General features: G+C 38.7%; 4 protein-coding genes across 4 annotated transcripts; 3 read left to right on the top strand and 1 right to left on the bottom strand.

Moving 5' to 3' along the window:
- Positions 1 to 1,542: 1,542 nt before the first annotated feature.
- On the top strand, positions 1,543 to 4,682 carry LOC137939132 (cytochrome P450 714C2-like). Its single transcript, XM_068784337.1, has 5 exons — positions 1,543 to 1,825; positions 1,935 to 2,161; positions 2,513 to 2,760; positions 3,794 to 4,151; positions 4,254 to 4,682. The coding sequence occupies exons 1-5, from the start codon at positions 1,543 to 1,545 to the stop codon at positions 4,680 to 4,682; spliced, it is 1,545 nt and encodes a 514-aa protein (XP_068640438.1).
- Positions 4,683 to 5,064: 382 nt separating this feature from the next.
- LOC137939141 (UPF0481 protein At3g47200-like) lies at positions 5,065 to 6,534 on the bottom strand. Its single transcript, XM_068784349.1, has 2 exons — positions 5,920 to 6,534; positions 5,065 to 5,790 (listed from the first exon to the last, which is right to left on the bottom strand). The coding sequence occupies exons 1-2, from the start codon at positions 6,532 to 6,534 to the stop codon at positions 5,065 to 5,067; spliced, it is 1,341 nt and encodes a 446-aa protein (XP_068640450.1).
- Positions 6,535 to 11,036: 4,502 nt separating this feature from the next.
- On the top strand, positions 11,037 to 13,670 carry LOC137966183 (cytochrome P450 714C2-like). The gene is made up of 5 exons (XM_068812731.1): positions 11,037 to 11,589; positions 11,685 to 11,911; positions 12,004 to 12,251; positions 12,329 to 12,689; positions 13,094 to 13,670. The coding sequence occupies exons 1-5, from the start codon at positions 11,304 to 11,306 to the stop codon at positions 13,517 to 13,519; spliced, it is 1,548 nt and encodes a 515-aa protein (XP_068668832.1). The 5' UTR covers positions 11,037 to 11,303; the 3' UTR covers positions 13,520 to 13,670.
- Positions 13,671 to 15,005: 1,335 nt separating this feature from the next.
- Positions 15,006 to 17,325, top strand: LOC137939149 (cytochrome P450 714C2-like). The gene is made up of 5 exons (XM_068784360.1): positions 15,006 to 15,330; positions 15,750 to 15,976; positions 16,099 to 16,343; positions 16,424 to 16,784; positions 16,900 to 17,325. The coding sequence occupies exons 1-5, from the start codon at positions 15,006 to 15,008 to the stop codon at positions 17,323 to 17,325; spliced, it is 1,584 nt and encodes a 527-aa protein (XP_068640461.1).
- Positions 17,326 to 22,949: the final 5,624 nt, after the last annotated feature.

Here is a 22,949-nt window from a genome sequence, read left to right on the forward strand (position 1 = left end):
ATCAACCATCTTACAGTAGATCTATGCCACTTCAACTTGGTTAACTAATCTTCAACTTGGTCGATCATGGTGATTTCAGTACCTTCCATACTTATTCTTATGTTGCAAATTGATTGATCATTTTTTTGTCTTGATTGATCAACGTGAATACAATAGCTTTAGGAGTTTCTTTTTTTCTTCCTTTCGCAGTTTGATTGATCATCATTTACATTGGTTGATCAATATGGCTTAGGTATGATATGCTAAATTGAACCACACCTTTGCATTGATTAAGGGTGTTATTTATACAATTTAGAATAGAAAGGATAAAAATAGTCATGAGTTTTTTTTTTTTTCGATTCTCTGCTTGCTTCTTCTTATGGGGAAAGGGAAGCAAGCAAGGCAAAATTGGGGAGAAGGTTGTTGATGTGAAGACACGAGCTACCGAGCAAGAGGTTACTGAAGCGCATGTGCACGACTCACACGAAGCATAGCCGGTGGTTCCACTTGAATTGTTGGAGGGCATTGCAGATAGGGAGTGCCGGGCGGAGAGGATTTTGAAGAAAAAAAATTGAAAGACGATAAATGCAGAGGATTAATCGATCTACTCTTATACCATATGATATGTTGAACTGAACCACGCCTTTGAATTGATTAAGGTTGGTATTTATACTATTTAAGATAGAAAAGATAAATACAATCATGTAGATCTTATCTCCTGAACCAAAGGGAAGATAATCCCTTATCATTAGGACCATATTTCTAGTCTAAATTTACAACATGTCTTGTTAGACCAACCTTTCTTAAGCTTTTGTTCTACCAAATTCTTTGATTGATCAACTGCATTTGTTCAATTAATGCTTGAGGACCATTTTTATAAATTTAACACTCTTTACTGAAGTGCTTGGTTAACATTCTTTTGTTTATTATCATTAAAGATAAAATGAAGTATAAATCACAATCCGACTTGGCAGATATTTGCATTTCCACTCTGGTTCTATCAATGTTAGTAGTTAAAAACCTAATTTCTTCAATGGGGTTGCTATATTCAGAAAATTAATCTATTCTCTTACCTGTCCTTGGACCCATTATAAAGGGGATCTGAAACTGTTGGAAGCTCCAAATCAATGAGACGTAGCAAATGACTTCAGAGTTAGTTTACCCATCTTTTCTAATTAGACTATTAGTCTTTTATATAACTACTTGCAACATATTAGTTTTCAATTGCAAACCCTGGAGTATTTTATTCATTATTCTATTAACAGGCAACTCATCTACAAGGAAGAAATGTGATTAATTAACTCAATAATCTCTGTCTCTGTCATATCGGTTGACTTCAGATTGGGTCTCTATATGTATAAATTTATTAAAATTAAAATGTGTCACTCCTGTGAACCTTGTGATTTTCCTGCAATTTTTCTTTGTCATTTGACAAATGCCCGAAGCCAAACAGTTTAATCAACACCTGTATCTTTTTCTGCTTGTTGCTAGTCTCCTATAAGAACTGATCAAATCCATCAGACCCAAATCCGAGAGAGAGCAATCCAAAACACTGAGAAGAGAATGGAAGCTTTAGTGGAGATCTGCTTGTCCTTCTTCCTGTTGCTCACTTGTAGCTTTGCTTTCATTTTCTACAATGTGATGATTTTAAAGCCACAAAGGATGAGAGAGAAGCTGAGGAGACAAGGAATAAAAGGGCCCCAACCCTCATTCTTCTATGGGAACTTGTTGGTAGTAAAAGGACTGTCAAGAAAAAGAGACAAAGCTGCAAAGAAAGATGGAGAGATATCACACAATCGTCTTTATGATATTTACCCTGGCATTGCAACCTGGACAAAGCGATATGGTATGTTTTCACATCCAAAGTGAGTGAGTTTGCTTTAGTGTTTCCATGAAAAGAAAAAACAATCATCTCTATTCAGTTGATCTGCATAATAAACTAGTTGTTTCGACAGGTAAAATTTTTACATACACGTTAGGGAAGATGGTGGTAGTAAACGTAGCCCATCCTGATCTACTCAAGGCGATGAACACACACACAGGGCTAGACCTTGGCAAGTCTGAACAACAGAGAAAAGAATGGAAAGCACTACTTGGTGATAGTCTTGTTTGGACAAATGGATCGGCTTGGCATTATCAAAGAAAAATCATCCAACCAACCCTTGCACCTGAAAAAGTCAAGGTAGTTCTTGTCACCCTTTATTTCTTTGTTTCTAAATTAACTTTTCCTTTTTGTTTTCTCTCTCTTAATTAATCTTGCCCTTTAAAATAATAAAAAAAAAATTGCTTCTTCCTCTGGTTGAATGGAGATGATAAAGAATCTTCACCTCTGTGAAGGAGGTAGTTGGAGGGGAGGGCCTTCCTGCAACTGGGGGTCAGTGATGGGAAGATGACACGAGGAGGGCCCAAGTGCCAAAAGGGATTTTTGTTGGGAGATGTGAAGAGGCAGGCAGAAGGGCCATCCCTTGACCCTTCCTTTAATTCAATTGAATGTTAACGACTTTAATACATTATTTGTATTGCATATTTTCAGGGCATGGTGGATCTAATTGTCGAGTCTACTCTCCCATTTCTGAAATCATGGGAGGATAGAATCCAAAGTGAGGGAGGTGTTGCTGATATAAAAATTGATGAGGATTTGGAAAATTTAACAGCTGATGTGATCTCAAGGGCATGTTTTGGGAGCACTTATGCTCAAGGTGAAAAAATATTTTTGAAGTTAAAAGAACTTCATAAGTTGATTTATTCTAGGGGTCTCACCACTGGGGTTCCAGGATCAAGGTACCCTTAATATCTTTTACTTATTTATTGATTTTATGTTTAAGTTTTTTATTTTTTTTCTTAAATGGAATTCGTTTTTGCATCATTTATATTCATTTTAAAGTTATTTATTTATAAGCATCACTAAAACTACTTATTTATCATAGAATTTCTTACAAGAAAATGCATGAAAAATTACTATAATGGTTCTTATCATATGTTGAAGATACTGTTAAAGATATGTCGCCTTCAATCGATGTGTTGTTGTTTCCTTTCTTCTCCCATTAGGACTTGGAAGAACCGAGGGGAAGGGTGGTGACCCTGGTCTGCCTCCCCGTCTTTATTTTTATGTAAAATTAAAGAAATGCCCTTTTTTATTTAAAATCAAATAGGACCCCCTTTGTATTTTTATATAAAATCAAATATGAATGTCCCTCCCCCCTTTTCCTTGGAGCAATGGGGTGGGGAACCCCTATCCCAGCCCCTCCCCCATCATTTTGAAACACAAGAGAGAGAGGGGACCCCTCTTCCCATCTTTTCATTGGTAGGGAAATTATTGACCCTTACCTTCCAACTAGAAGGTGAGATGGGAGTGGTAGCACTACACTCCCCTCCTTCCTTTAGGTAAGGGTAGAAGCTCTCCTTCAATTTCTAAAGTTTTTAATTTTTATTTTTTTTAAAAATAATAATGTCATTATGAAGCTATTACATCTCAACTGACAGCTAAAACCTGCTTGTGTTGCATTCAACTAGAAGTGGCCACTTCACTAGGTTGGAATTTATAACATGATTGATATTCACATAGCCCAAAATTAGCTCTTAGGGTGTGTTTGTGCTAAAAAAGAGTGGAAAATTCCCATTATACTAAAAATTTTAGGTGTTTTGTGTCAGCTTGAGGAGATGGAAAATTTTCAATTCCCATTTCTTTTATCCCTCAAAATGTTAAAGGGGATAAAATAAATAAATTTATTGAGTTTTCACATAAGCAAGTAAATTGGTGGAAGAAATTCTATTTCCTATCCTTTTATTCTTTTTTCTTGTCCTTTTTTTAAAGCTATCTCCCAACCAAGAGAAATTTAGGTATCTGGAGGCTGGAGAAAGAGATTGAGTCATTGATACTGAAGGTAGTTGAGGACCGCAAAAAGCATCCAAGTCAAGAAAAAGACTTCTTGCAGAGCGTTGTTGATGCAACAAGTGTTTCTCAGACTGAATTGAAGTCAAGCCCTGGTTTCATTGTGGACAACTGCAAGACCATCTACCTTGCTGGCCATTCCACAACAATGGTTGCCACCAGATGGACCTTGTTGCTGTTGGCCATGAACCAAGATTGGCAAGCTAGATGTCGCAGGGAAGTGTTAGAAGTTCATGGTGGTTGCTATCCTGATGCTAATTCAATCAACAAGTTGAAAACGGTATCATTTGTTGTATTTCATTTGATTTTGTGAAAGATAGAAAAAAAGTAACTTTCAAAATCAATCCAAAAGTGTCTTATACTCTCAAATTTTCCAATGCAGTTGACAATGGTGATCAATGAGAGCTTAAGGCTATACCCTCCCCCAACACACGTCGTGAGGGAGGCTATTGATGATCTGAACTTGGCAGGTATTTTTCTTCCAAAGGGTCTCACCATGTTGATTCCAGTGTCAATGGTGCACCATGACCCTGACATCTGGGGACCTGATGCCGACGAATTCAAGCCAGAAAGGTTTGAAAATGGGGTGATGGCTGCATGCAAGTACCCACACGCATTCCTGCCCTTTGGTTTGGGACCTCGAGTATGTGTGGGTCAACACTTAGCCATGGCTGAATTGAAGGTTATCCTTTCACTCTTTCTCTCCAAGTTCTCCGTGATGGTTTCACCAAAATACCGTCATTCGCCAAAAACTCGGTATTGGATGTTGGTTCCGGAGTATGGTATGAATATTCTGATGAAGAGATTGTAACAAGGGTTGATTGAACAATGAGCCTTACTTGGAGATGGCTCTCTTGCTTTTATTTGATGTTTAGTGAAGCAATTGGTAACTTGTGCTTTTGAGTTATTTATGTATGAGTAAAGACATAAACATGACAATAATGTTTGTAATGAAGTGACACACGTTGCCTACCATACAGGAATCGGATCCCTTTGGTTGAGGGTTTGAATCCTTTCTCAAAGTGATAAAACTTACATTACAAACAAGACAAAACCCATGAAAAAAATAAAACATACCTTCTTTGTTCATATAGAATTGATTGAAGGTGATGATCCTTTCAGCTGAATAAGGCCAACCAAAGACATGAATTAGCATCTGGTACTGAATGGAGGAAGAAAGGGTTGGCTAGTAATCAGTTTCGAGGATTGTAGTAAGAGAGGGTTGAATAGACGGTCTGCCAAATTGTGAGACCAATGAGGAGAGTCGCTGCAAACAATGAGAGCACAGTCCAAGGGCTCCTGAAGTATGAGTGCTTGAGGTTCAAGCTCCATTCCCGGATTCGTCTCTTCCATTTCTTTGTGCTTCTAGTGTGGTAATTGTTCAGCTCCATTATCACATAAAGATTATCACCACGCACTCGGAAGTCGATGCAGTTATAGAGTGACTTGAACAGTTCTACAATCTCCTGACTTTCGCCGAAGGTTGTGACGCTGATCAACCCAGTCGAGTGGAGTATTTCAACGTCGTCAGTTGACCGGAGGAGGCGGGCCATGATACAGATGTAGGTGGTTATGTCTTGCGTTAAGCCAGAATGAAGGCACTCGAAAGCCCAGACATTGAACCAGATGATTTCAGAGAATGTACAGAGCTCAAACACTGGGAGGCGAAGGATGTTGTCGTGAAGCTTCATGTCACTCAGGAAATTGGTTTTACTTGGTGCAAACACAATTCCTGCCTTTCTGTATTCGGTTGCACTTTCAATCCCAATCGTATCAATTTCTGGCAAATCCCTCTTACGGAGCTTTCCAATGATTCTGCTCCTGATAAAGTCTACTATATGCAGCTTGGAGACTGCTGGATTGTCTTCGGTGCAGATGTCCTCTCCAACAACTGACAGAAGCCTGTTTAAGTATTTGCCCTGCTTGTCATTATAAAAGATGCTCAAGTTTTTCACAAAATCGTCATTATAAAAGGAATTTGACTGTTCTACTACTTAAACCTGCTGTGTCATTATAAAAGATGCTCAAATTTTTCGAGAAAGGCTTACCGAATCCATGTTTATCTTATTTTCAACAGCAAGCAGTTTCTCAAACACCAAGAAAGGTAGCTGGTTTTCCAACATTAGGGTTTCCTGCACCAAAATGTTAATGATTGTGGATGTCCCACGATCACCAAAGATGGGATCGTTCCGAGTGTAACCAAGGGACTTGTCAAAGGTGAAGACTCTCAGTATCTCCAGCACAAAGCAGCCATCAAGTATCATCAGCTCCAAGAATTTATCCTCATTCATCCATTCTTCATCCAACTTCTCATATGATTCCATCAGCTGATGCACACAGTCCTTCATCGACACCTTGAAGTCATCCAATGTTTTCTTTGATCTCTTCAGGAACTGGCTTAGTGCTCTGTACTTGTGCTCTTCCATGGGGTTCAAGTATGCTTCCCCATGGTGATATGGGCCAATTGAGACCAGCTTTGGCTTGTAAGCCTTCTCATTTCGCTGGAGAAGATGGGAAGGTACTCTGTATATTGAGCATTTATCCCATCTGTTTGCATCCTCACTCGTATCCAGCAATCTTTGCAGTTGATCAATGTCGATGAAGACGGAGTTGGGGTCCGTCGGTGTTGCTGCAGCAGTCTGATGGCTGTTTTCTAGGGGCATGCTGGCTTTCAAGATTGAAGAGGAAGCAGAATATGGTATGTTCTTGTTTCTTCTTCATCTTCTCCTTCTATGATCTCCATATATATCGAGCTTTCAAGGAGGAAGGTTACTCGGGCCGGCAAATGATGTGGGAACATTGCTGTGATATTCTGTTTCTACTAAGGCGGCACGGAGAGTTCAAGATAAGGGTGAGTTTCAAAGAGCTTTCCTGGTTTGTCATACCTGGAGTCAGTCCCAGAACAAGACACATCATTCAGACAAATTTAGCATTACTTCAGTTTTGTTTAGACGTGGGTATGAAATGACCTCGAAATTTACATGCATAATTTTACAATATTGAGGCTATGGAAGTGCCCTTAGTTGGTGTGCATTCACAAGAAAACACGAACATATGTTTCTAACATATCTTTTTGTTGATATCGTATTGATACAAACTTATTTTTTCCTACAATTAATTAGTACAATTTGTAATAAAATAATACAAATATTATAATGTGTATCACTAAGTTGATTTGGATTTGGACTTGGTTGGTACATATTACATGACCGACTTAGTTAGGCCACATATTGTGCAAAAGAGAGCTCAACTCGATGATTCGAGCACACTTGATCTTACTCAATCGTACCATGTCGTGTTTCTGGCTCATTAAAATGGTAAGGAAAAGTCTCTCCCTCTACACTTTTGATGAATGCAATGGAGAAAGGGGAAGGAGGCCTTTTTTCGCGGCTTCTCTATTGCCCAAAGAAAGGGAAGCAAAGAATAGCCTCCTCCCTTTCCCCTTGACCTCCATTTATGATTGGAAATGGAAGCTAGGAGGAGGCTCTTTCCACCACCTATCTTTCTTGGAGCAACCAAGAGGCCTAGGCCCAAAATCGATCAAGAATAAGGGTGTCAATTTTACCTATTCACCTTATTTTTATTTTTATTTATTAAAATGAACAAAAAATAAAAATTCTTACCAATGTAGGTATTTTGGTATATATTACTCAGTCACCCATTTAGCATATATTAACCCAAACGAAAATGCATAAAGATTACTGTTAGAAAGAATTATCCTACATGAAAAATTGAATAGAAATATCTTAGGATTTTTATGTGGAAAAGAGGATTTATAACTTGATTAGTCATTTTGAGATAGACCTTGGACCTAACTTCTAACATGGTATCAGAGCAGATTCTTAGGCATAGGCTTCCCCCAAATTGTCCACGTGTAATAGGAGCCAAAAAAAGGGCTCACACATAAGGGTGAGTGTTGAAAAAATTTGTCCTACTTGAAAAAATAAGTAAAAAGATCTTGGGTTTATTATTGAAAAATAGTATTATTCCTTACCCAATTACCCAATAACCTACTTATACATAATGACAATCAGTAATTTTTATTTAATATATGAATGTTTGAGATATTTAAGCTTCTTGTCACTTGTTAAGAATTTTAATTTTTTAATGATTCTTTTATAAATTAGGGCATCATTTTTCTAGGTTTTTGCTTATATGATCGAGTGAATTTTTATCTCTTATAATTTCACATATTTTAATATTAAATTTTGTTATTATCCATTTATTGTTCAATAAGTAAGTAAATACACATTATACATAATAAGGTATGAATAATTAGATAAAATAGTAAATAGAATAAGTTGTGCATAATCGAAACAATATACGTACGGAATAGTTAATCATGTTCCATTATGTAATGTTTACAACCCGAATTGGTAACGGAATTTGGAGGTGTTGATGAGAACTTCCCCACCCCTTTGATTCTTATTATGTTTAGTATTATTTTATTAGTACGATTATTAGTAAATATCAAAAGATGAAAACACATTTCAATTAATGGTTTCGAATAAATTTAAGAGGGAATCTTCTTATCTTATATGTTCCATAAATGATGACACCAAGCTGACTTATAGAGCCACCAAAAAGGGGATTGGGATAGGGAAAATAATAGACGCTATGATCAAAAGAATAGTTTGAAAATAAAATATTGTACATATGGTAGTCATGAAGTGTTTAAAGCCAGGAGTGGGGCTCTATCTTTCATACCATATGGTAGTGGGATGACAACCCCCATTTAAATTTATGGATAGGATGTGGGGTCGACATTTGAATGACCATTTTTTGTGGGAATGGGCATGTAGGAAAGTGAACCTCCTTCCACTCTCTCTACAATAAGCAAAGAGTTCCTACTAAGCAAAGCGAGGTAGGAAAGGGAAGGGATGACTTAGCATATGTGTTCACATAAGGGGAGTTCTCCATCTGCCTGTTTTGCTCTCCTCTATTTGCTTGTTCCAATTAGGGTTTTATGGCTTGGACTCTGGACCCAATTAGTTTCAGCTTCTTGTTTATTGTCTTTTGCTAATTCTTGTGACTTGTGTGTAGATTGCCTTTTCTTCCTAGTAGTAGAGATGTTAAACGTCCCCTAGAAATAATTCTTGGTGCTGTGTGGCTTCCGAATGAATATTCTTGATATACATGGCTATATCCCTTAGAAAAATCTGATGTCTATCCTGCATTTATGCCCTTTAAAAATATGGTAGAACTTCAAGCAATTTAGTTTTAAGGTTAAAACTTCACAGTGTGATAATGGAGAGGAGTTTATATCTCATGTAGAGTGGCATTGAATCCGAATAGGTTGAGCTCAGATCGGAGCCAGCTCGGTCCGATTTGAGATCAGGTTTCTGATTCGTTTAAGTAAATGAGCTGAACTCGAATGAGCGATGGTTCGGTTCGCAAGCTCACGAGTCAGATCTCTGAAATATGCCAATACAAACGTCGTGTTTCGAACCTAGGACTTGAGCTAAGACTTGAGAATCTATCATCATAGTCTCAGACTAAAGATTAACGATTAGAAGAACTCTTATTCTTCTAAGCTAGCTTCACCAACTTGGTTTGAACAAGTATATTTTTTTATGTATACATTTGGTTTCAAGCTAACAATAGATCCATCTTTATTCACTGGCTACTCTATTTGCTTGTTTGTGTGGATGATATAATATTTGCATTCATGAAAAAACGGCCTGTCATCCACACAAACAAGCAAATAGAGTAGCCAGTGAATAAAGATGGATCTATTGTTAGCTTGAAAACCAAATGTATACATAAAAAAATATACTTGTTCAAACCAAGTTGGTGAAGCTAGCTTAAGACCATAGAGAGGCTTTCATGAAGAGATCCATAGAAAAAACGGCCTACCATCACCACAACAGCTTGAAGACGTGTTTACTAAACCTCTTCCTCAAAAATGGTTTTTGGATTTATGATTCAAGTTTGATCTTCAATCTCTATCTTAGCTCAGTTAAGATAACCATGATTCAAGGGAATTCACAATCTCTCTATAAAACTGCCCCAAACACTTCTCTTTCTAATCTTGTCATATTTCCTTTACAAGATTCGGTTCCTTAGTTTTGCCCGAACTTGTAGATCATTTATTTACCTCTTTTTGTAAACTGAATCTTCTCTTTTCACAAAGAGATCAATCAAGATTGGAATTCATTCGATGGATCTTCAACCTTTTAATTATATCGATAAGTCAAAAAGAGTGATGAGCGCCAGACACTATGCCAAATAGGGAAGAATCATCAAATCATGGCACGAGACTCGATTGGATTGGTTTCTTCCAAAAAAAAAAAGCTATTGTGGGTTGGGTGGATTTGATTATTACTAATTTAGTTGTTCTGAACTGCTGATGGCGAAGATCAGTGGCTTCCACCTGTTTCGGAATCACATCATTGAGGCGAAGCTAGCCCTATCTCGTCCTAAGAAAGGGCTCTCGCCGGATATTGCTACCTTGTCTACTCCGGCTGTCAAGATCGAACAGGCGAGATTAAAAAAATTTACTCTTCAACTACAACCCGAGATCTCCCCGTGTTCAGATGGTGCTTATATTTGCAGCAGATCATCAAACAGAATATAATATCGGGAGAGCAGTGGGATCTAAGAGATATTCAAATATTTAACCTTACCTGACGAAGCTCCTCCTGCTCCTTCTCTCCTCCTCAGTTCTTACCTGACGAAGCTCCGTCGTCTGTTACCTCCTGCTCCTTCTAAACGCCGTTCCTTGGTTCATCCCAATATTCTTGACCATCTCTTGTACAGATACGTCATTTCTTTTACAAGTCCGCGCACTTAGGTAGATCACTGCTATCCACAGAAAGCAGAAGTGGTGGGTCTTCTCTTTGCCGTGCGAAAAGAAAAGAAGCCTTTCATTATTACCTGCTCGTGACAAATTTAGGACGGCGGAGGCTAATTGGACACCACTCATTATTGGCTGCTCCTTAACGAATTTAGTGCGGCAGCGAATTGGATCACTCTCACACTCAATCACCATTCGAGTCGGACAAACCACTGTCATTTCAAGATAGAGACATGTCTAAAAAGCATTTTTGAAATTCAACTAGTGGATCTTCCTCTGTTGTCAGTGGAAAGATTTATTTTTAACTCACCGTCCTCCTGCATTTTACTTCCTCAACTTGGATCTACGACAGGGAGAGAGGAGTGCAACAGTTTGCGCATTTGTTCTGCTTATGATGAGACCAGGAGAATGGGAAAGCAAAGATCAACCCTGTGTAACAAAAGTTGTCTACGACTTCGCCATTCACGTGGGTAGGAGAGCAAGTTCTTGAAATGAATAAGGGAATGTTATTTGATAATACTCAGCACGTGGGATTCAAATGGAACGTGAATGAAAGATGAATTACGTTTCGAATCTGATAAATAGGATGCTCCCATGATAAGTTTGCGAAAGTGAGCTCGCTAGAAGCAGTGGAAGATGGAACTTTCTCTGAAAATGTGGCTTTCGTTTCTGGTGATGGGTTTCTGCAGCCTGTGCTTGTTTCTCTACAATGATTTCTGGTTGAAGCCTCAGAGGATCCGGAGGAAGCAAGAGAAGCAGGGGATCTATGGTCCTCGGCCTTCCTTCTTCCTGGGAAACATCCCCGACATCAAGAAAATTCAAGCCAAGACTGTTCGAGCTCGGCCGGAGCCTGGTGGTCAGTTGTCCCACGACTACTATAGAACCATGTTTCCTCACTTGGAAGAGTGGAAGAGAATTTACGGTGAGCATCCCTGACTGCCATTTGATGAAGGGAAATGTCATCGAATTGATTACTGTGTTTTTGTATTTAACTCGTTGGATATATCCTGCTTCCAGGTCCTGTATTTACATTCTCAATCGGTGTCGTTCCTATACTGCACATTGCGGACACTGAACTGGCAAAAGATTTGATTCAGATGAAAACAATCGATCTGGGGAAGACTCCTTACCTAAGGAAGAACAGAGGAGCCATGTTGGGCAATGGTGTCATGGCATCGAGTGGTGATATCTGGCTGCACCAGCGGAAAATTATTGCTCCGGAGTTCTTTATGGATAAGATCAAGGTAGCTCCATCCGCTGCTACCCATTTGCCATTGTGTGCCTCATCTCCAAATTCGTTTGTGTAAAATACTGAACCGATGATCGTTTTTGTCAGGGAATGACAGACATGATGTTGGAGAGTCTGAAGACCTTGACAGACGGTTGGGAGAAGAGAGTGGACTCGGCTAGTGGAGTTGTAGACATGAACGTAGATTCAGATTTGAGAACCTACACTGCAGATGTAATCTCAAAAGCCTGTTTTGGGAGCTCCTTCAACGAAGGCAAAGAGATTTTCTCACAGCTGAAGACTCTTCAAATTGCCCTGAGCAAGCAGACTGGAGATATCGGTATCCCTGGATTGAGGTAAGTTTTTTAATTCTTTGTTGCTGTTATTTGATCGGTTCTCAGAGGCAGTAAGCGTACACGGAATCACGCCGCAGGTACATCCCCAACAAGAGCAACAGGGAAGCATGGAGACTGGACAGGGAGATCAGATTATCGATCATGAAGGTAATAAAGGAGAGGGAAAAGCGTAAGGTGGCTGTGGCTAGGGACCTTCTGCAAATCATCCTTAACAGTGTCCGAGACGGACACATCTCCAAGAGGATAGCCAGAAGCTTCATCATCGACAACTGCAAGACTGTCTACTTCGCCGGTCATGAAACCAGCGCCACCACCGTCGCCTGGGTCCTCCTCCTCCTCGCCAAGCACCCCGAGTGGCAAGACCGCGTCCGCGCCGAGATTCGAGAAGTCTGCAAGGGCCTGGCACCCGATGCAGACATGATCTCCAAGCTGAAAGTGGTAAGCTTATCTGTATTTTGGTAAATTGTCCCTATCTGTTATTTAAGTGTTTCTTCTAATGGCAGATTCTTGAATAAAGGGAAAGGCAGTAGCTCTTCAAAAATAAAAAAATTTAAAAATTAAAAAGGAAAAGGTCTCGGCGACAGAGTAGGGGCAGGGGGGCCTTCCCTCCTCCCCTTTTGTCACCAGAAGGGACCCCCCATTGTTCTCCGGCGGCAGAAGATTCCTTTACGTACAGAGAAGAGGGGTCCCATTTCCATCCGCATGGCTTCTACAGCAAGGTGGGAGCTCCTACATAAAGGAGGGGGGACCCTCCCTTTTTCTGTTCGCATGGGACCGAAACTCCTTGTCCTAGAAAAAAGAGAAGGCTTTCAGCTCACGATGGTTAATTCTGGTTCTTTCAGCTCACGATGATACTCCAGGAGACGATGCGGCTGTACCCAGTAGCGCTCCTAACACAGAGGGAAGCCCGCCGCGACATGAAAGTCGGCAACCTGGAGATTCCGAAAGGCCTGAACATCTGGATCCCCACCATGGATCTGCATCAGAACCCGAAGCTCTGGGGACCAGACGCCCTGGAATTCAATCCGGAGAGGTTCGCCAACGGCGTTTCCGGCGCATGCAAGCTCCCCCTTGCCTACATTCCTTTCGGCGTCGGCCCTCGCATATGCCTCGGCCAGCACTTCGCCATGGTTCAACTAAAGATCGTCCTCTCCGTCGTCCTCTCCAAGTTCGCCTTCTACCCGTCGCCGACCTACCGCCACGCGGTCGCTTACAGGTTGGTTCTAGGACCCGAAGACACGGTTAATCTCATCGTGAAGAGGATTTGATCTGTAACTCTCACCTGGGGCATGCGAATCTTTGACTATTATGTTAGTTTCTCGTGTTGGGATGCCAAAGGATTGTCATGTTGGCTCTGCCATTACTACACGTACGTAGGAAAGCAGAGAAAAAAAATAAAAAATTCTGGGTTTTCAGTTATGACTGATCAGATTATTTAAACTCGATAAAGAGGAGGGAATCGAGGCAGTAGATGCAGTCAGGACGTTTGCTGCAAAGTTTTAGTTTGATGTTCACGTGCAATTTTATCCTTACAAGAATCCAATCTCTTCGATGACAACGAATTCTGATTTTCTTTATTGTAAAGCTGATCTAGTTCTTCTCGGGGGAAGAAGAGGTCAAGCAAAAAACCCATAATAAACAGTACTGAAAGTTGACGGAAGCTATCCACTGAAATAGTGGAAGATTGGACCCACTCAATAATGCTTCAATTTCGAGTTTTCTAATTTTGGAGAGGGGGAGAGGCTTACCCCATCCCCTTTCTTCCCGGAAGTGGAGGAGGAGCCTCCACCCTCCCCGCCCATGTGTGGAGCACCGCATGACTGTAACGACGGGCTAGTCGGATACCTGCGGGACATTGGAAGATGGTAGATGCCAATCCTATTAAAATTTCTGTATTGATAATAAAATACAAATCAGATTTACATATTTATAAAGGAGTTTATTCCATTTAAATTCAAATTACCTCTGTTCCGTCACTTCTGTCGGCCAGGAAGAAATAGGAGAGGAAAAACGAAGAATAAGAAGACGAAATTGAATAAAAAACCAAAACTTACCTCAAGGAGCATATTACATTCTGATTTCTTCCGATCTTTTTGGACCCCAAATCCTCATTTCCTCTCGCTGTCAAATCCCGACTAATCCAAAGAATGAAACACAAAGAGTTGAAGAAGCATAACTCGTCGCTCGGGCCCTCATTAAGTTAACGAGCCAGCTCGCGAGCTTCTGAACTGAACCATGGTTTGCTCGAGCTTATCTTGTTAATTTAAATGATTGAGATCGAGATAAACCGAGCCACTCGTGAACTGGCTTGGTTCGATGCCAACCCTATACACAAGCCTGGCTTTCCTATAAGAGGATGACAAGACATCTTTGCATGATGAATGAGAGGTATTAAACTAATAAATAATGAGAATAGATTAACATAACAACTCTTTCATGAAAGATATGTAATCTAAAATTAATAAAAGAATCTTATCATGGTCTCAAATTGGAATCAAGTAACAGGACCAAGTATGGATTTACATCATGAAGTATGTGAACGTAATCTGAGAGGGAAACTTTCTAAATGTCACATAGTTGTTGGCTAGCGAATGGGAATCGTTTGGACAGGAAAAGAGAGCAAACATCTCTGAGCTAGAAACAAAACACATAAAATTATAGACAGAAATGGTGGGGGTGGGGGGGTTACCAAAAGACTGTTGGAAGGGAAGTCACAATCCACTGCAATTTTTAGCAGCAAGAGAAAACTTATAAATGAGCAAACAACTCTCAACAGCGAGGCATCAGGAGAAGATAATGGAGCTTCTCTTCAAGATGCTGTTTTCCTTGTTTTTGGTGAGCTTCCTAAGTTCAGTTTTCTACTTTTACTTTCTGCTATGGCTGAGGCCTGAGAGGATGAGAGAGAAACTGAGAAGACAAGGAATTACGGGCCCCCAACCTGCTTTCTTCTACGGAAATGCTCTTGACGTGAAAAGAATCCTTGCAATGGCTGCCAAGCAAGACAGAGTCGAAGGATGCAGCCCGCATGACATAGAATATTACGTCTTTCCTCACCTGCATACTTGGACAGACAAATATGGTAATCGCCCCATACGATTTTTATTTCTCATACACCCTGCATCGGATCTGGTAAAAATACATCTCTAAGGACCATTAGTGTCTGATGTTTCTTGGAAACTCTTTTTTAGTTGAAAATTTTTCATTACCAGAAAAATTTGGTGATAAAGATATTTTTGTTAAAACAAATTATTTTCTAAAACTATAAGGCCTTGTTAGTACCTTTTTTCAGGAAATGTTGGAAAAATATTTCTGGTAAAAACAAGTCTCGAGGGACCATTAGTGCCTCATCTTTCTTGGAAACAAGTTTTTATCTGAAAATTCTTACCAGGAAAATTTTGTAATAAGGTAATTTTTGCAGAAACAAATTAGTTTCTACAATTATTTCCAAATATGGTAACAGACTAATTCACTGCTTGTGTTACCTTGTGATGGCCACAGGTCCTGTATTCTTGTACTCAAGAGGTAACATGTCTGTGCTGGAAGTGGCTAAGCCTGAACTGGCTAGGGATATACTACTTCACCAATCACTGGATATAGGAAGACCTAATTACATCAGAACATACAGAGGGGCTTTGCTAGGAAGAAGTATCATTACTGCCAATGGTGAGGAGTGGGTGCAGCATAGAAAGATCATCGGTCCACAATTCTATGCTGAAAAAGTTAAGGTAAATTCAACTCCCAAAGGTTTCAGAAAAGAAATTTTAGAGATTTTCACCCGTTTCTCTTCTGAACAGTTTTTCATCTTAGTGTTCTCACTGACACAATAGTTGAGTTCACCCATCCACAGAGCATGGTTGACCTGATGGAGGAGTCTGTTCTGCCATTATTGAAATCATGGGAATCCAGAGTTGAAAGTGGAGGCAGTGCGAATATAAGAGTTGATCAAGAGTTCAAAGACATGTCTGCAGATATAATAAGCAGAGTGTCCTTTGGGAGCTGCTTTGCAGAAGGAAAAGACATTTTCTCAAAACTGAAACTTCTTCACAAGTTCATTTCTCAGCAAATGATACTATCTGGAATACCTGGAGTCAGGTATGCATCGAAACTTAACAAAAAGAAAAAAAATCATGCCAATTAAGAGCTGATAGGCCGGTGTATATCTGGGTTTGTAGACATCTTCCTACACGGAGTAACAGAGAGGTCTGGAGACTTGACGAAGAAATAAAGACAATGATTGTGAAAGTGGTAGAAAAACGCAAAGGAATGATGGCAGGGAATGAGATAGACCTTCTACAAGCTCTCCTTGATAGCGTCACAAGGGGTGATATTTCGCCAGACATGACCCACAAAATCCTGGTCGAGAACAGCAAAGCTATATACTTCGCTGGACATGAAACTGTCTCCACTTCTGCTTCGTGGGCAATGCTGCTTCTTGCTCTGTACCCAGAATGGCAGATACGGGTTCGTAACGAGGTTGAAGAAATCTTCAAGTCCCGGTTACCCACAGCAGAAATGCTGGAGAAGATGAAAGTGGTATGCTTACTTGATCATACTGTACATGTTGACGAAGTTTTGTTTGATCACGTTGAACATTTTGACTAAGTTGATCTCTGAGTAATGAAACAAACATTTGATGCTTATCATGCAGGTGAAAATGGTGATTCTGGAGACATTACGTCTCTATCCTACTACTTCTTTCATAGAAAGGGAGCCCTTCAAGGATATGAAATTTGGAGATTTTTCACTTCCAAAGGGAATCATCATTTCAATTCCAGTATATAGCCTTCATCGAAGTGTAGAACTTTGGGGACCAGATGCCCTTGAATTCAATCCAGAAAGGTTTGCCAATGGCATCCGAGATGCTTGCAAGTTTCCAGAACTGTTCATGCCCTTCGGGCTCGGGCCTCGGATGTGCCTGGGACAGAACTTCGCTATAACTGAACTAAAGATAGTCATCTCCCTTATCCTGTCAAGATTTAAGCTGTCTCTCCCTCCTAACTATGTCCATTCAGCGGCTTACAGAATGATTCTAGAGCCTGAAAATGAAGTCATAGTCAACATGAAGACTGTTTGATCTCCAAATGATGTAGGTAGGAACAGGGAGGTTTTGAAATTTGCCCAATGTTGTGCATCAAGCTCTGGAAGATTATGCAAGGCTATTGGTGATAGAGAACACGTATCCTACTATAATACCAATGCTCAAGGATAACTCTTATCCTCACTGTAATGTTTATCTTCTCTTCCGTTTCATCTCTCTGTAATCTATAAATTGAACTTGTTTCCATCAATGTAAATATGAAAAAAAAAACTTCTCTATATAGTATTGGAGCAGGCACGGGACGTCAGCGACATCCTCATCTTCTCCCTCTGATCGATCCTTTCTCCATACTCTAATTGCCGACAATTCCTCTTCTCGTCGATGAAGACCAAGAGCCGCAACCTCCTCTTGTCTGTTCTTCATCTGACACACTCTCTAATTGGTGCTCCTCTGTGTCATTCCTTTCAGTTTTTGGCACATCAACCACAACTTCGACCCATGCGACCTCTACAAGTTGCGTACAAGACATCCCACCTAATCCCTCTCCACTACCTCACGACCACCACACTCCAACACCTCCCTCATTGACTGACCCACACCTACCTTCCCTACCTACTTCCAACGCCTCTCCTTCCTCTCCTTGTGTTATTGTTACAAGATCCAAAAATAATATTTACAAACCCCTCAACAAATTAAACCTTAGAACTCAGCTCTCTCCATTTGCCAACCGTGAACCCATAATTGTGACTTAAGCTCTCACCAATCCCAAGTGGCGTCAGGCTATGTCTGATAAGTTTGAGGCTCTTGTTTGGAACGGGACATGGGAACTTGTTCCCTTAGATACCTCTCAAAATCTGGTTGGTTGCAAATGGATTCTTTGTACTAAATATCTATTTGATCGATCTATTGATAAGTACAAGACTCACTTAGTTGCCAAGGGGTTTCATCAGCGCCCTGGGGTTGATTATCATGACACATTTAGTCTAGTTATCATTCTTACCATTATTCGCATTGTTATTAACCTTGTTGTAAGTCATGGTTGCTCACTTTGGCAACTTGATGTAAATAATATGTTTCTCTAAGGTACCCTGTCTGAGGATGTTTTTATGGTACAACCACCAAGTTTCATTGATCATGATCATCCCCACCATGTCTGCAAACTTCGCATGGCTATTTATGATCTCAAGCAAGCTCTGCATGCTTAGTAGTATGAGTTACGCTAGTTTTTTATTACCTCTAGCTTCACCAACTCTCATGCAAACTCCTCTCTATTTATCTCTCACACAATTACTTTTCTATTGTATATTCTGGTCTATGTGGATGACATCACTATCATAGGAGACAATGATCAAGTTATTGTCTCCACAGGTGCATGTTTTGTTTACCTAGGTCGCAATCCTATCTCTTGGAGTTCTAAGAAGCAAAAAACTATGGCTCGCTCCTCTACTGAGGTGAAATATCTCTCTGTTACAACCACTACAGTTGGGATCCATTGGTGTTTTATTATGACAATGTTGGTGCTATAAATTTGTGTTCCAATCCAGTATTGCACTATTGCGTAAAACATATTGCTTTGGATTACCACTTCATTCACGAACAAGTTCAAAGTGGCGTTCTTTGGGTTACTCATGTCTCTTATGTTGATCAGTTTGTTGATGCTCTCACCAAACCACTTCCGCGAACATGCTTCCTCTTCTTGAAGACCAAGATTGGACTCTCCTCTTGGAGCTCCATCTTGAGGGGGCATGCTAGAGATAAAAGATAGAATGTAACCTTAAAGCATATGTATCCTACTATAATACCAATGCTCAAGGATAACTCTTATCCTCACTCTAATGTTTATCTTCTCTTCGGTTTAATCTCTCTGTAATCTGTAAATTGAGCTTGTCTCCATCAATGTAAATATGAAAAGATTTTCTTCTCTATAATGGATGCTTGAATAGGTACCTGATTCAAAGTATGAAGTTTGGTCCAAGGCCCATCCAAAAATAATTAGCCAAGTTAAGAATTTCATTTCCCAACTAAGAAATCCAACATCTTTGTACTTATTCATGCATGTAAGGACTATTCTTTAACACTCTCTCTCACATGTACGCCCTCTTTTGTGGTTTGTACACATGGACAATTTTGGTGGAGGCCCACATATGAGTACCTATTCTGATACTATATGAAATTAGATCTCTTAACTTACAAATTCAAGATTTATATACTATTTAATCCATATGAGACTATTCTTTAACCCAATGTAGGCCTAAAGAATTAAGCTGACCAACTTAAAGTTAGTATGCAAATGATGCAAGTCTACTTGGTTATTAGGAATTTTTTATTGAAACCACATCACTATGTAAGCTTAGACTAGAAAAATGAAATTAATAGAATCATGCATATTGTCAAATAAATAACTATAGAATTAACCTTAAGTATATTTGAAAAATGGGTTAATTGAGTACAGAAAAAAAAAAAAGGTAACTATTCTTGTTCTATTTAATAATGATGAATGGATAATTGGGTAAAATTACATGAATACTTATTTTGACAAAGATTGTTTTCCTATTTTCATTTTATTTAATTATTAGTAAATGGAAAATCATATAAATAGGTTTCATTTCCATACATGATTTGGATATGCATGATCCTATAACATGTTTTCGCCAAGCTATGCCACTGTATTTTATGTATGTAGGCAAGATATATAATTAAATATACCATGTTGTGCTAAATAATCATGAAATAAAGAGGACATATACTCCTCTCCACCATTAGAATGAAATATTTTTTTCTTACAAGAAAATTGAGTTTCTACCATATTTCAAAATTTAAGAAAAAAAAAAAACCAAAAGACTTCTTTTTATATTATAAAGGATAGAGCCAAACAGATCTGTTGTAATCATCCACTAAAATTATATCATAACAAAAACCAAATTTAGAAAGTACAGGAGTTGGTCCCCATAAATCAGAGTAAAATATTTTTGTAGCCTAGATACCTAATAAACTACTCAATCAAAAAGAAGTTTAGATTGTTTAGCAACATAGAAACTAAAACGAGTGTCTAGACATGAAATCCTAAAATGTGGAAGCAAACGATGATAAACTAGAGTAGAGAGTGTGGAAAACTTCTTTTTTAAATGCTTCATATAAACCATTAGACATGATCCCGCTAGCTCGAGTTACTATACTCTGATTGTCCAAGACAGAAGCCATTATGGTGAAATTCCATAAAACAGCTATTATCTTTTAAAAATCTTTAGACTGAAAGAAGGTCCTTGATTTGAGGAACTAGTAAAGCTTTGTTAAGATAAAAAGAATATGTAGAAGATGGTAACTTAAGATGTCCTTTGGCTGCAATACCTGGATCGCTGGTCATGTGAGCAGTAGCGCCTATATGTAGAAACCATTGGAGATCTTTTTTCTATTCAAAAAATGGAGAGAACAACTAAAGAAGTGGAAGTATTTTTTTACTAGTAGTTATGGTTAAATCAGTGTCAACACTAAACTTGACTATTGTCTCTTGTGACCAAATGGAGGTGTGGTGGACACACTTTGAGTGTTTTGATTGAAATTCAATCTTTTAGAAGAGAACATATCCAAAAATAGAGAAAGTAAGTAATCAACCATTGCACTTAGAATTTTTTTAAGTGGTTCACAATCAATTTTCAGCCTGGGCCCCTTGATCTGGAATTAAAGTTTCCACTATGATTAGCCAAACAACATCTACATCGAGGAGCCTCAAGAGACTCAATTACAGCACCTACCCAAATACTTTGAATCTTATGGTCAACAACTCTTACGTACATACACCTAGACTTAATTAAGGAATTTTTCACAACCTCCAACCAGTTTATACGAGTCTTGATTGGTTTACATACAAGGGGGGATTGCTTTTCTAATTGAAGTACAAATGAGCCTCTTGTTAAGCAAATATGACAATCAAGATTATGAAAATGATTATACTAAATCCTAAAGTGAATCTACCAGCAATTCAATAGCTCCACAAATTTAAATTTTAAAATGCCATAGAGAACTTTGCTCAAGCTGGCTATATGTGAAGTTTTTCAAATTTGATAATTGATGTAAAAAATCCTATAAATATGTGAAAATTTAAGACCAAACTTCCGTAATCTAGAAACCAAGTATCATAAACTGATTATAATATCAATGCTCATAAATACAAATTTGAATAGGAAACTTTTCCAAAAGTGCTTCTCTTAATCTCTTAATGGCTAGCACTTCAGTTTGGGTCTAATTTGATATATATAACATATTTCCCAGCATTCTTAAAATTAGTTGTTATGATCATTAGATAAGGTTATTTTTGTTATTTTGTAAAAAAAAAGGTGAAAAAAGGCTCCAAAAATTATGAGAAAATAGTTAATAATCCTATTTTTGTTTTTTAACATGTTGGTAGGTTACTTATAATATTTGAAGACTTATAGCCTCTGAAAAGTTGAATTTATATTGATCTAGGTTCAAGTCCTATTTCTTGCTTCCAACAGCTCTTTCTATGGTCGAATTCTTGTCTATACTCGACTCCACTAGCTTCTACTCCTTATAAAAGTCAACTCCTTATTTTATTCCAAAACTTATTGTTAGCTAGATTTGACTTCATTGTGTTGCTTTCTTCTTAGATGGGGTCAACTTCTTCCTTTGTAGTCGACACTTAATACGCACTCTTCCCCATAGGGATTCACTACTTATTTTAATCTACAACTTATTATTAGTAGGATTCAACTCTCTTTTTTTTTTCTTTTTACTTGTCTATAGGCGTCGACTTCTTTATGTGATCAACTCCTATTGCAACTTCAGTATAGGGTTGACTATTCCCTTATGTATTCAACTCATTCTTTTTTTTTTTTTGCAAGATTTTGATACCTTTTTCTTCATAGAAGTGGTCTTTTGCATAGAAGTCGTCTTCTCTTTCTGTATAGTAGTTGGTGTCTTCACACTCTTACGTTTGGCTTCTAATTGAGTTATATGCAGGTCGGAACCCCCTATGTCGTGTTGTTGTCAAAATAAACTTTGAATAGGTCAAATTCAAATTCAAATTTGAACCCCTTTGAAAAAAGGATGAACATGTTCAAATGACCAAAAACGAGTTCATATTAGTCTAATCTAGGCCTATTGTCAAGTTTACTCATGTTGTTGTAGCTGCCATTGGTCATGGCATGGAAAATAAACAATTGAATTTTTGCCCCTTTTTCATTATTCACTCAGTTCATAGCTCCCTACATTGAATATTCATCTTCAACATGAAGAACAAAAAAATCGAAAAAAATGAAGAGTTATTTTAGGAACAAATCTACTAATGATGGATCACTTCCTTGTTTTTAGACCTAAGAGAGAGGAAAAAAGTATTTGGCCTAGTCTCAAATGAGATCACTTGAGTGTGGTCCATGTTCAATCATGCAGGGCCTACACCAATGAATGGTTCTTATGGCTGGACCCGTTTTACATCTTGCCATTGTCACAAAAAATCTCTCTATGTAAGTGATAATTTGGGGAAATGGTGGCTTTGAAGATACTTTAGCTCTATTGTTTGTCAAATTCAATGATCCAAGCTTTGTATTTGGGAAAGTAATCTAAAATCTTAAACCTAATATGTGGCACACTTGGATGATGCAAAATTGATGAACAAAAGGTGATGCCTTAGGCTACTAGAATTT

Source organism: Aristolochia californica, unplaced genomic scaffold (assembly GCF_029961685.1).
Source record: "Aristolochia californica isolate CCGP_79_NKW_82.1479 unplaced genomic scaffold, dmAriCali1.0.hap1 SCAF_10, whole genome shotgun sequence".
Lineage (NCBI taxonomy): Eukaryota > Viridiplantae > Streptophyta > Magnoliopsida > Piperales > Aristolochiaceae > Aristolochia > Aristolochia californica.

Coding starts and splice junctions, on each gene's coding strand:
- LOC137939149 (XM_068784360.1), top strand. CDS start 15,006: ATGAGCAAACAACTCTCAACAGCGAGGCATCAGGAGAAGATAATGGAG. Junction 15,331..15,749: donor TACTTGGACAGACAAATATG/GTAATCGCCCCA, acceptor TGATGGCCACAG/GTCCTGTATTCTTGTACTCA. Junction 16,344..16,423: donor TCTGGAATACCTGGAGTCAG/GTATGCATCGAA, acceptor CTGGGTTTGTAG/ACATCTTCCTACACGGAGTA.
- LOC137966183 (XM_068812731.1), top strand. CDS start 11,304: ATGGAACTTTCTCTGAAAATGTGGCTTTCGTTTCTGGTGATGGGTTTC. Junction 11,912..12,003: donor TCTTTATGGATAAGATCAAG/GTAGCTCCATCC, acceptor CGTTTTTGTCAG/GGAATGACAGACATGATGTT. Junction 12,252..12,328: donor ATCGGTATCCCTGGATTGAG/GTAAGTTTTTTA, acceptor ATCACGCCGCAG/GTACATCCCCAACAAGAGCA.
- LOC137939141 (XM_068784349.1), bottom strand. CDS start 6,534: ATGCCCCTAGAAAACAGCCATCAGACTGCTGCAGCAACACCGACGGAC. Junction 5,791..5,919: donor ATAAGATAAACATGGATTCG/GTAAGCCTTTCT, acceptor AATGACAAGCAG/GGCAAATACTTAAACAGGCT.
- LOC137939132 (XM_068784337.1), top strand. CDS start 1,543: ATGGAAGCTTTAGTGGAGATCTGCTTGTCCTTCTTCCTGTTGCTCACT. Junction 2,761..3,793: donor ACTGGGGTTCCAGGATCAAG/GTACCCTTAATA, acceptor CTTTTTTTAAAG/CTATCTCCCAACCAAGAGAA. Junction 4,152..4,253: donor CAATCAACAAGTTGAAAACG/GTATCATTTGTT, acceptor TTTCCAATGCAG/TTGACAATGGTGATCAATGA.